General features: G+C 38.4%; 1 protein-coding gene across 10 annotated transcripts in view; it reads left to right on the plus strand.

The window, feature by feature from the left end:
* Positions 1-1,748: 1,748 nt before the first annotated feature.
* The window catches only part of LOC105831066 (potassium voltage-gated channel subfamily H member 2), a 179,066-nt gene continuing 166,715 nt past the window's right edge, over positions 1,749-14,099 (plus strand). For 8 of the 10 annotated variants that reach the window (XM_012670922.3, XM_036291884.1, XM_036291883.1 and 5 more), the window contains exon 1: positions 1,749-3,489. In XM_012670922.3, the coding sequence (XP_012526376.1) occupies positions 3,414-3,489 (76 nt within the window). In that variant the 5' untranslated portion in view covers positions 1,749-3,413. The remainder of the gene's footprint in view (positions 3,490-14,099) is intronic. The other 2 variants (XM_036291878.1, XM_012670925.2) reach the window with 1 other exon arrangement.

Genomic DNA, 14,099 nt, shown 5'->3' on the forward strand with positions numbered 1-14,099 from the left:
TCTAGAGCGAGTCAACATTTTTGAATTGTAACAAAGATTTCCACGAACTAAATTTTTTTTATTTAATAAAAGGGCATATCTTTCTCCGAGAATGCAAAGATTGCGAGAAAAATAATATGCTCGTGAAGGAAGCGATTGCCTGATAGTATTTGTACTTTAAAACACGTCGCGTTAAGTTTCGCACGCGACCTGCACATGGCGTCGAACGAACGGATACATACAAACGTTGCGTTACAACGGAATAAACCGAGAAATAATGCCTCGGAGTACAATGCGTGACGTTGTTACGGCCTCATAGATTACATACGCGGCGACCCCGAAGCTCGTCACCCCTGACGCGAAAGACAGAAGGGCGCCGACGAGGAGGACGGTCGACGCGCGACTTTTGCGGAGCCTTATCAATATTATCAGCGGACGTCGCGGCACGGTGCAGTAGGGAGAGTGCAAGAGAGAGAGAGAGAGAGAGAGAGAGAGAGAGAGAGAGAGAGAGAGAGAGAGAGAGAGAGGGAGAGAAGGCCGACGGACGGGACCAACGGGACAACCGGGGTAAACGCGGTGGGTGATTTCGAGTGGGGATACGCAGGCGCTGTGCACGACCGCGGGCCCTCCCCTCTGTTACGTACCGACGTCGTCGGCGTCGTCATCGTCGTCACCGTCGCCACCGCCACCGCTGTTGAGAGAGAGAGGGAGAGAGAGGGGGAGGGAGGGAGAGAGAGAGAGAGAGAGAAAAAGAGAGAGAGAGAGAAGGAGCGAGACGTCGACCCGTCTCGCACCTCCTCTCGCGTTTTCAGTTCTCCGACCGAACACACGACGGCGACTCGCCAAAACCACGCGAGAGACTCGGGTCGAAGTGACGACGAGGGTATCGCGTCCGCGGCGTCGCGACGTCGTTATCTCGGCAACTCGAGGCCGAAAACTCGCGCCGAATTAGGACACCTATTAGAGACACGTAGACACCTCGCGTGCGTCGCGGGGACACGGGTGGTGAGGGGGGGTGGGCACGAGCACGCGGCGGAGCAACAGTGTTCGGCGACCTTCCTCTGGAGTGCGTCGGCCGGGGGCGGTGCAAGGGGCGAGACGAGCGTCACCATCAAACGACCAACCGACCAACCGACCTACCGACCGACCGGGGACTCCGAGAGGGTCGAAGAGTCAGCCCCAGTGAGGTCAGCGGGAGGGCAGCGTATCTCTGCAATTTGGTCTACCGACCCGCGGAAGGCGTGGTGGGTCGTTCGCGTGCGTTCATCCGATTGTGCACAGTACAGACATAGTGCAGCCACGAAACAACCACGTGAAGCGACGACTAGGACCGACAGCGGGATGTGAATCCGAGTATCGATAAGAGATAGGTGTGTGACGATAAGATCGGGGACCAACAAGGGAAAGAGAGTGTACGGGGAGAAAAGAATAACTTCTGTCTGTTAATTGTTTATTATGCGTTGCATGAAAAACTTGATCGATCTCTCGACAGACACGTTCTAGCGATTAGATTGTCATGGTCACCCGTCGGTGACGGGACTCACTGTCGGAAAAGCTGCATGACCCGGAGGGGGATATCCCGAGAGAAATCGCGACAACGGCGGTGGTCTAGCATGATCGCGGAGGATGAGGAAGAAGTACAAAAATAGTTGTCCCCGTGGTTGACTGGAGATGCACAGCTGACCAGCCACATTGGAGAGGAAGAGTGAGAGAGAGAGAGAGAGAGAGAGAGAGAGAGAGAGAGAGAGAGAGAGAGAGAGAGAGAGAGAGAGAGAGAGAGGAAGGGAGAGAGCGAAAGAGAAAGGAAAAGGAGTGAGACGGAGAACGGGGGAGCGAGTGTGCCGGACGTTCGATTAGCGCTGGCGAGCGCCGCGACTCGCGTCGGGACGCGACCGGACGACGGGGAATCGATCCGATTCTGTATAAACTCGACTGCAAAACACACCACGTGCCTTTATCGTCGTTAGTAACTGTTGAGGTCCTCTCTCTCATTTGTCGGGGATCGTGACGCCTTTTCTCCTCTTTCGGCACGGCCATCGACGCTGATCGTCGAGTGAAATCTAGCCGAGGTCCTCAAACAAGGGAGCGACCGAACGACGACGTTGTGGAGATGTCCGAGCCATGCGCCTTCCCGAGATTACCGCATTCCGCGACCTCGGCCACCGCGAAGCCTGACCTCGATCCCACGAGGTCGAACGAAGTTGGCGAATATTACGTAGGAGTGCCTGTGGTCAGAAACGCAAACTCCCGGAGGATCGAAGCCCCGGGGCTGTTGACCCGCGTCGCGACGCCACCGCGTTGGTGTGGACACCTGGCCGGTGTGTTAGGGCGCCTCCTCGCTAATTAAATGGTAAATGAAGTAATAAGCCGGCGACGGTATTACTGCGGTGAACGGCGAGAATCGAAGCGACATGAGACGTTGCCGTCGAGAGACGAATCGCTTCGAGGACGGACGCTGTCGGCGAGCGACGAAGGCACTGTCGTAACTCTGTTCCAAGTCAACGAAGACGAAGACGAAGACGACGACGACGACGACGACGACAGTAACGCGGAAGATCCGCAGAACTGCCATCCGATCTCGCCAGCCGCGTCCTGGAAGCCGTAGAAACACCGAACCGTATCCTCGCTATAAATAATCCGTTTCCTTGCGCAACCGAGACACACGCACATCGGAAGTGACATACGCGTGCACGCGCGACACATATATGCCGGCCGTTCCTTCGACAAGGTGAGACCGACCTTCCCCGCGTCCTTGGCTTCACGGCAGGAGGAATCGTCTTCGTAACATCCCGCGCCCCGGCGATCTTAGACGTACACCTATAGATAAACGAGAATTCCGGGTCCAAACGAACACGTCGACGAGGAGGAGAAGGAGACACATCGAAGTCATTTGCGCGTGCGGACGCACTGAAACACACTCTTTCTCTCCCTTAGACAGTTCAATCAGGATATACTACGAGAATGAGCGAGAACGACCAAAAACAACGATTGTATCCCGATTATATTCCTATAGCGCACGAGATAGACACCTAGACGACAATTCTCTCTCTCTCTCCCCCCTTCTCGTTCAGCGTCGCTCTTTCGTATGTTCATTGAGAAGCGGACGAAGGAAGAAAAGGGAAATAAAAACGGACGTACCGCTGATTCGCGTGTCGTCCAATCGCAGCAACGAATCTTTCCTTTTTCTCGTGTGGCAACGTCGCGAGAGTTACGTTACTTTTGTCTTATATTATTATATACGGCTGATCACTATGCTCAACTCGTGCTGTGCTTTTTTCTACCGTGCTACTCGTGCATTATACGCCGCGAGTGTTTTCCTAATGCTTTAGTGTTTACCGCACGATATATTTGAGAGGAATCGGGCCCGGTGCGCCCCATCGCTCGGAAACGCGGAAGTCTCGGCTGCCCAGGTATCTGGGAATTCTGTTCCTGAGATGCCTGTTAGACGAGGTCACGTGGCGCCCAGAACTACGATCATCGAAACCATCATCAGGAAATTTGATACTCACGGTGAGTTGAGAACAAGAGGAATGGAAGTAACAAACGCGAAAATAATTTATCATGACGTTTTCGAGGGTAAAATGGCTATGCATAAATAATCGTATTCGCAATAATTTAGTTTTACGTGGTTGATTAGTTTGCAGACGATTAAAACTATAATTCCGCTGTGGCGGCGCGAGGTAATTCCGCAAGTTGCGTTTTACGCGACAATATCGATGTCATTGCATAGCATTATGTTAATCAAATAAAATATCACAATGACATTTCTCTCTGTGTTTGTTGATTTATTCAGAAGTTTTACTGTTTAACTGTGCTACGTAGTGATCGTTAATCTGACAAAGCGGCTTAAGTTTATCAAGGAACGTACGAAGGCAGAATAATGTTTCGTTTTATCATCACAAATATTCATAATAACACTTGGTGTTTTTATCGTTGTGCCGAATTTAAGATTATATTATTAAATTGTGCATACTAGGAATTAATATGAATGTATTTTATATTAATTCGAAAAAAAATTTGGTATATTTTTATACAAGTCAACAACTGATGCGATCATTTGCACGCTTGATTTACTCTGATTCGTTATGCGATCGGTTTATTTCTGAAGGTCAAGACTAAAAATATATGCCTACTCATCTTCTCTGACAGACGTAATCGAAGTACCAGGGAGAATATCGAGGCTGCGATATGCAGAAACGTGCAGGCATTGAGCCAGAGGTTCATTTTCAATATTATGTAAAACATCCCGATGCCGAGTGGGTATGGAAGGGTTCGGTTAAATGGAGGAAAGGGATGGCTCTATGTCACAATATGGGACAATGCATGTCACTAGCAATATCACTCCAGAAATGCCTCGAGTCTTTACGAGGAGAGGTGGGGCGCGGGGGTGGCTCGAATTGATTGCGAAAAGGAAGAGAGAGAGAGAGAGAGAGAGAGAGAGAGAGAGAGAAAGAGAGAGAGAGAGAGAGAGAGAGAGAGAGGAGAAGGTAACTGATGGTTTCTTTTGCATTGTTGCGATTACTGACAAGAATACTCCTTGACAGGATTGCTTGTTTAGATAAGAATTTTGTACACTTTACCATACACATTTATAAAGAACCATACTTTATATCATAATGTAAAAGATATATTTTACGGTAGTAAATAGAAAGAAATATGAGTGCCTATTTTTTTATTTATATACAAAAACGTACTATAAACGTAAAATATTGATTCATACTACAGTTATAGAAAAATTTAAAATATAGTGGTAGTGGTATTACATTGCATTTAAGCATTTTACAATTTATGTGAATATTATATCTATCTGAGAGAGAGAGAGAGAGAGAGAGAGAGAGAGAGAGAGAGAGAGAGAGAGAGAGAGAGAGAGAGAGAATTATAGTTCAAGGTTAACTGATTGAATTATTAGGTGGTACGGAAATTATTTCATATTTATGGTTTGATATTATCGTGTGACTGACGAAAACGCGATACATGGCAAATGAAACTCATTGCCATAACGAAATGCTAATATATGCGTCCGCGCGTAGTTGATATCGAATTTTTTTTTAATTTACAGAGAAATTTGTGTTTCTAGTTAATATGAAATATTGCAACTATAATATACTAAAGAGAAGAAGAAGCAACTTGAAGTTGTTTTTACGTTATATTTCCAAATATTATATTCTTTTTTAACCATTCCGAGATTGGAAGTCTAATATTAGGCGCTGGAACGATGTCATCTTTTTCATAGTTCAACTCACTGACAAGGACAGAAATGTTCTAGTCACTAAAACTAAACTAGGCCGGTCCTTTAAAGGTTAATATTCTCTTAACGTATCTTGTACTACTGTGAGAGACATAAGTCTCATCAAAAGTGGTAAGATAATTTCGATATTTATGCCGAGCGGAGATTTACGCGGAAGTCAGAAAAAAAAAGTGAAAGTAATTTACACGCAACCATTGTGCACCTTATAGTATTGTATTATGATTTGCGTTCTTCTTTGCTATTAACGTCAACAAAACCGTCGTGAGTTGAATCAATTTCTCAATGTAGTAAAATAGCGTGATTGTGTATTACGATCTACGTAAAATGGTTACTGTAAAGAGCTTAACGATTCCGTGACACATAATTGTAAGGGATAAGGGATAAAGAATAAAGTATATCAAATTACAAGTGCTTAGCGTTTCTATTCTCTGTTTAGCTCGATATCTTGTGTATCCCACCTGTTTGGGATATATGGTATTTTTAGCGCGTGGGATGTAGGCCATTGTACAGAGACTCTTGTAGTTAGAAGACGACACGTGCGCCTACGTAGAGCAAAATTTACCTGCACTTACTCTACTGTTATCCGACCGCTATTATCTGATTTGTATCAGCTATATCTAATACTATTCATTACGTATACCCATTGCATTATTTGACATTTTTCTTAAGATAACACGTGCAAAAAGTGTTGGAGGTAAATAGAATAAAAATAATAATACCTTACGTAGTACTTTGGCCGATTTCGCACAGGTGTCATAATATACGTTGTATATGTCGTATAAATATCGTAACGTCCACGTGTCCCTTGATCAACCTGTGCTGTAATAAATTAACATAATAATAATATTATTATTTAAATATATATATATATATATATATATATATATATACTATTTTATAGCGCTTGAAAAACAAACTAAATTTATGAAAAAGTTAAAAAATATTAAATTTAAAAACTGAAATATTCTTAAATTAATTTAATTAAAGTTAAAAATTAATTCAGGTATTCTGTATTACTATGAATAAAATTTAGTATTAATCTAAATAAAGTTAATTAATCTATTAATAAAAGCAAAGATTTTGTTTTTCAATTTTGTCAAAAAGAAGGAAACGAAAAAAATATTCTATGTCTAATTTTTTGAACATATTTTATAAGTTATTATAATATATTATTCTGTTTTATATATAAACATATTTTTATATTTATAAATTTTGTTATATTCTATTTCTTTAGAATGTGTAGCAAAAATGCAATTAAAAAAAATTTTTTTATTAAACGTATATATTTTATTTTGAATTTTTTTTACAGTAGTGAACAATATAAAATTTTTATTGATATAGTTTATTTGTCTTAAACATAGTAAATAATATTTGATATTTAATGAATTTAATTTCTTTTAGTTATAGCGTATACATCGGAGTTATATATTATTTTAAATACGATTCTGCAGATTATATCCTCTTAACTGTGTATATACTAGCTCTTTTATTCTCTCTTTTTTCTCAGGGACTAGTTGGAATTAAATACTTTAAAAAGAGATTGCATAATTCTATGAATAGAGGATTGTAGTTCACGAATAAGATTGTACTGCTTTTAACATATTTCTGCATTTCTTATTTTTCATTTTTATTGGTATTTATTGTTTTTTGTTCACACATTTTTCGGAAAAAAGTGAAAAGTACAGAAATACAAACATGTAAAATTATTAAATAGTACAAAAAAACACTTCCTCAATTTTTGTTAATTTTTTTCAAGACATCAGTATTTACAACAAATTTGGTTTATAGATATAGTGACAGCAAATAACACCATAGTACAAGCAATTGATTTGTAACTTTTGATTTGCTTCTGTCGCAACGTCGCAACACAAGAAAACATTTTTATAATGGAGATAAATACTATTGATGCTCTTCATTATATTTGTTGGTGTTATTGATAATATAGATCATACGATGTATTTTGTAATATAAATGGAAAGAACTAATGATTTGTTTAAACGAATAACGAAAAATAATTTGAGACAGCAATTTATAGATCTGTTCCCTTACCAAATCATTAAGTAACAAACGAATTGCTGTCCTAATAAGCGAAATATTTTTCTCAGTGGAATGTGTATAAATTTTGATAATATGTGTTTTAAATAAATAATTTTTATAAGGGAATTCCAAGTCAGTTATTTTTTTTTAATTAGTACAAATGGACTGATAACGAGTCGTGTTTATTAGCATGGAAATTCCATAAAATCAAATACCGCAAATGGTGCACAATAAAAGTAAAAAGATAGTAATGTAATTGGATAATCTCGGAATACAGGTATTTTCGTTTCTGCAATAGGATTTTTTCATTACCGACCAAAAATCGCAAATCTGTTCATGGAACTGCTCTCGCCACAGATTCGAGAAAAATTCTCGGTTTATTTAATTTGATAAACCATGCGACAGTAAGTAATGTCGCAGCAATTAAAGCAAATGGCACTAATTTCTAATTTAATCGTTAAATAAATGACTGTAATTTGATGATATTACGTTTAACGGAAGTGTCAAGTTTACTGGCACACAATAGGAAAGTAAGGGTTGTAATGTAATTGGATGATGATTTCACGTATTGGATTTCCAGCATCGGTTCAACAACTTTTACTGGATTGCGACGATTGATTTCTTTGTAGCAAGACTAAATTTATTGTCAATAGTTCACAGTCTCTTTCTAATACAACAAAACAAATATTAATTTTTGTATCCACTAAACTAATTTTCCTATCTCATTTGCAAGAGTTAAATGTAATACTATTAATTGTTGTAAATTAAAAAGTTTTTAATCAGCAAACTTTGAAGAAAGATCCCCAAAATATATAAATTGATAAACATATATAGTCATACCAGTTTTCTCGTGTGTAAAATATTGCGGAAATAGTTTGAGAGCGTGACATTTGTCGCGTATCTAGTACAATTATTTGACTTCTTATATTTTTCAAAGAGCACTTTGTGTCAGTGTGCCGATAGCACATTTGATGAAATTCATTCATTTTTCAATCGCGCGGTTTATCTACATTAATGGAGAAAGTTCCACGCGACAAAATCACAACCGACAAGTTCACTCGCGGCAAACGCGAGGGCGGATGTGTGGTAATAGGCATTAACGCGATAACTTCTCTCTAGGGGGAAGACCTTCGTGAGTCAATTTATGTAATAAAAAATATGTATGTGTGCCAGTCAATTCGTGGCTTCTAATCTGACGTCTCCTCTACAGCAAAGACAGTCCGATCCGTCCCCGGGGCGTTTACCCTTTTTTTTTCTTCTTTTCTACTACCTCTCCCGCGCACCACTTACCACCGTGACCCGTACAATCGCTTCACGTATATTTGATATTCTTCACCTGTCCTCTTGAACGGTAATCAAATACGACATCGCCGGATTCTTCTTTTACCGCGATAGCTATAGCATTGTAATGTTGCATCACAAAAAATTGAATAATATGAAGGATAGAGGAAAATCATCAATCTCGATCAGTCGTTGACCTCTTCTATTGAAGATAAGATTGGCAAGTCTTTCTCTTCTCCTTGCCACCCTCGCCACAAATCAGTCGATTGACTTCAAAATAGCTCAACTTTAGATCTGCACTGATGCTTTTTATCTTGTATCCCGTACTAAAGGAACGTTTGAATCGGCGTTTTTTTTCTGGAATTTATACATTTGAAATGGATCGAGTCTCTTTGATTTTTATATTAAAAAGTGCATCTTCTGTTTAAATATTTGATACTGATATAAAAATCTAACTTATTTTATAACTATACGCTGTCTTTCGTATACTGAGAATTCGTATCCGACTAAAATCAGAAAAAAACATATCATTATTATATCATTATTAAGCGTTCGGAAATAGAAAATCGTAAAAATGTATTATTAACATAATTATACGTAGGATATTAATCCTCGATCTTGAAAGTAACTTATATCATACAGTTAAAAAAATAACACCAGAACATAACCAATTATTTTCTATAGTTTTTTGGACGCTGAATATAAACATTAAAATTGACAAATTTAGAATGGGTTCGATATGGCGGATGTTAAAATTTAAAAAATATCAGACTTTTTCTTAAATTTATGTGCAACAGTCTTTCACAGTCTGATACTTTGAATACGAAACTAATGCTAAAATTAAAGAATTTAAAAATAGTAGAATCAGTATATTATAGTCAATGAGATTAAATCATGTCTGAATTTAAGAAAAAAAATTATATTTGTTACATATAGCACATATATTATAAATATCACGTAACTATAGTCGACATAAAAATTCTTTTTTGTTTTTTTGTTTTTTTTCAAAATTCTAACGACAAAATTCTAATTTATCTAATTTCTAACTTTTAATTTATTTTTTAATAATTTTAAAAAGCATTGTTTATTATTTTTAACAGCACTGTTAAATTTTTTGTCTTATTCCATTAATCTTTGTAGTTCATTAGAAAAGTCCATCTTTAGTTCACAAGCGCATATTTTCATTTTTGCTTATTACGAAAGAATGGTGAATGAAGTTAAAGAAGTTTTTGCATGGACATGCAAAAAGGTTTGCTTTATTTATTTATATAATTTATAAATTGAAGTATTTTATACAAGTATACTTATATATAATATATAATATTATATAATATCATAACGTAATATATTAGTTATTCCGTGCATTTATTACAAGATACCTATAGTAAAATATTAATTTACTTTTTTTAAACTACGCGGTTTAATTTACAATTGGTTTGAAATTTACCTGCAAAATCGCAATTAAATTACTATATTATAGAATGCGTGTCCATTGTTTGATAGATACCAATCGCATTCGAATGCGTGTCAAGAACAGGTTTCCAGGTTCGAAAAATATCCCGTAACACACGCAGGACAGAAAGCGGAAGATATCAGAGACGAAACCGATAACGTGTGATACCGAGAACCTGGCACGAGCTTCCCTTTTCGTGTACGAAGCTATTAAAAGTCGACAATTGCGATTGCGGCGCTTCGAGTTCTCTTTCCATTTTGCCGGTGTGGTGAGCTTCACCGCTATATTTTCAATCCCGAAGCTACTTAATCTCGCGGGACAATAAATGGCAATCTGTCATTCGTCGACAGAGTCAATAGACACGCTGTCACTCATGAGAATTGCGTTTGCGTGGTTAACGATCAACCAGAGCCGATGCGTGATTTATTTCGATAATTGTGCGTTGTACGGACAAATACGCTGAGGCATTGCTTTTTGTATTGTGTATCGTTTGTACATTAGTGAAATTTTATCGTACACTGAAAAAAAAGTAATATATTCAATAAGATATATTATTGCGGGCTGCCAATTACAGATATACTCAATACAATAATATATGCTATTGCAGTATCAACATTGTACTTGCATTAATAGCAAATATTATTGTATTGAGTATTTTATGTAGTTGGCAGCCCGCAATCACATATGTTATTGGCTGTATTTTTTTTCTGTGTAGAAATTGTATTTGTTAAGGCTCTTAACGAATTTTAATGCGATGTATCTTTCTTTAAATTGTAACATCGGTGTAAACGCAAAACGAGAATTTTACAGCTGATTGCTCAAAGGTTGGAGTAATTGACTTTAAGCCGAATCTTTTATTTAGCCGCTCGAAAGCCGCTCCTTTTGACATTCGCATGATTGTGAATGCTGAAAATCACCGTTATCGACAAATCAATCAGCCACTTAAATCCTGCCGTTTTAAATCCCTTTGAACTTTTCAACGTTTCAAATCTTGTGACGCTTTTACACATCAATGATTACACTGCACAACAAGTGACTTGAAAATGTTTGTTAGAAATTTTGATCTTGATTTGACATGGTCAGAATCGATTGGAAACTTCGACGATATTTATCCACTTTTCTCTGCTTCGCCTGATAGGGAAAAGTGACAGCTTCTCACAGTTGTCGTGTAGCACATAAATGGTTGCTGACGTCAAAGTGTACGACAGAAAAAGTACATTTTAGGATGCCTAAAATCATGAAAATTATATATATATAGCATTAATATTTTCAACGATTTATAGGGTAAACTCGAGTATGATGACCAGTAATTTTTTAAAATATAAAAAATATTTTTGTTTTTATTATTTCTTAATAGCGTTTGATATATTACTTTACTGAAGCTAAAAGCATGTAACACTGTTGACATTAGAGAAAAAATACTTATAAACAAAAAATTTATATTATCAAAATATTGAAACATAAATATTGACCATTTTTTACAACTTTTAAGGGAAAGAGGACCATGGTATTTAGAGGACAGTTAGCCATACGTATCTTATGCACTTAACATTTATAAAATAATAAAAAAACTTATAATTTTACATATTTAGTTTTATTGCCACGTTTTATTGCATATTATTATTGCATATTTAATTTTATTTTTAAACGTTTTTAATAATAAATGTTTATGTAAGTTTCGCATCTATTTAACTGTCAGCACTAAAAAAATATCTATGTTACATCAAATTTAAAATATCAGGTGTGCAACTTAATTCTTGTATTTTTTATAAAATATATGCATAAATACTTACCCCGAAAAAAATCATCTTACCCAAACTGTGAGAGAAACAGTCATGGTATTTATTTAAAAAATATAAAAGGAAATAAAATATATAATCACGCATTACAATTTACATGACTTTGTTATGTGTCTAACATTAATTTACAACTCAACTGTAATTTATTCGGCCTTATGGCAATTTTTAATGAACACATGAAAGTCTTTGCAGGCAGTCAAAAGTAAAAACGTGATATAATATCCACAATATTGTTATTTCGAATAGTATACGCGCGTAAACTGCAGTAAACATCGAGTATCTTTGAAAATAATTACAAGAACACATTATTTAGTAATTATTGAAGTAACTATAGCCATTGGCCATCTTCTCCGGCCATCATACCCTAATTTACTCTACTTAGAGCTTATTTATACTGTCTTACATAACGTCGCACATGTAGTCGCTCTTTTTTCTCTCATTAGTACTTGTCACATCAGCCGACGTTCAGCTCGTTTTCATTTTTCATTTTCGGCGATTCAAGCGGACTTTATCACGTGTTGCAAAAGGCAGCGGGCTGATTCATCGAAATGAGTGGATCAGTGTCGATTAGAGATCTCGGCGGCATCGGCTGACCCACTTATGCTTCTCTTGAAAATCGCCACGTGCAAAAAGACGGCGACTACGTCACTGAACATACGGTGAGACACGTCTTTGACAATGATTTCGCGCGGGAGTTGGCGCAAATCACGATGAATCGTCGGGCGGATTCACACGGTCTCGCTCGCGTTTGTCGCGATCGCGTGACGCGACTTACGTACCTACATATGCGATGCACGCGCACGCGTTCGCACCCGCGCGTGTAAATTCGTTCACGAATTTTGGACACCCGCCAGGATGGATATTTAAAATTCTCTACGGCCCTCGAGAATCCGCCGGATTCTTTTTTCCGCAGATACCGATGGTCCGCGACGACAGCCACCCGTGAATTATATCGCAATATATGGGAACCGATATGTGATTTTGTCAGTAATCGTTTGATCAGAATTTTCCCCCTCCACTCTCTTCTTTGTTTAATTATATCTGCGATTAATAAATTTACATATTTAATTTGTCCTTATTAACGGTTGTCAACATTAATAAATATATAGCTGAACTCGCACTAAACTAAAAGTGCACTAGTCCACATTTCGAATCTTGTTTCGAATTCGAGGTTGACGGCAAAAAATAGTTCAATGAACAAACAGCCAATGATCATTGGACAGCCAATGATTGCGGGCCGCAAGTTGGCGTCGTCGCGATGCCAAACATCGCATTTTTATATGAAGAGCGTCTTGTGTAGCGAGAAAAATAAAATAGCTTACGGGCCGTAAATTGCAAAAATATTACGTCATCGTCATGCGGGCCTATTTTTAATCTTGGTCTAGAATATTTTCGTGGGATTGTTTCGGCCATGTGACAACCACGCGCGTTTGTCGCGCCTCTCCCGGCAACGGACTTTGAACAACAGATAAATCGTCTAGCTCATCACCGTCCGGATGGCTTGCATATTTTCGCGAGCGAGAGCTTTCTCTAGCAAAACAAGTCCACGCGGACTCGCAGGACGCGGCACGCGCGTGTCGAAGAATAAATCTAGTCAAACACGTCAAATCTTCAAATACACGTCCGTCAAGTCGCTTACTCTGAGTTTGTGAAAAATTTCGAGCGTAGCGAAGGATATTTCCGCATTAAAAAATAAACTTGAAGGTAAGTGAGAACTTTCAGATTTGTTAAGCGTTGGAAAGATGTTTCTTTCTCAGAGCATCCAGAGTGGCGGATTCGCTTGTGCGCCGCGATATGCTCCTTGCGCACCATTATAAATGTCTCATGATAATGGCATAATTAACTGATGTTGTTTAATTTGGCACTTGATACGTTCGAGATTTTGTCCCCGGACTTTTGTCCTCAAGTGTCACGCGTAAAGAGTCAGGCAAAAATATGTTTTGCAGACGGCGCAGTAAATAGATCGTTGGACCTGTGCTCTGACGTTACAATTTTTATTTCTTTTATATACACCGTCTCTTGCTGCCACCAGATGGATCAGTTGTTTATTTTACTCGATCGTACGAAAGCCTTGGAAGAGATCATTAATTTCGATGTTTCCCTTTGCCAGCGGGATCCAACTGCTTTGAAGATTGCGTTAGTACAAGATGAATGCGCCTGCAGCGTAGTGATAGTTGCGTTCACGCAGTTTTCTTCGAAAAGGTCAAAAATCACGACGTTTACTCTTGAAATGCATTAGAGTATTCTTGATTTTTATATCATACAGAAAAAAATATTATTAAATCAATAATTATTGTCTTAT

This window comes from Monomorium pharaonis, chromosome 9 (assembly GCF_013373865.1).
Source record: "Monomorium pharaonis isolate MP-MQ-018 chromosome 9, ASM1337386v2, whole genome shotgun sequence".
Taxonomy (NCBI): Eukaryota; Metazoa; Arthropoda; class Insecta; order Hymenoptera; family Formicidae; genus Monomorium; species Monomorium pharaonis.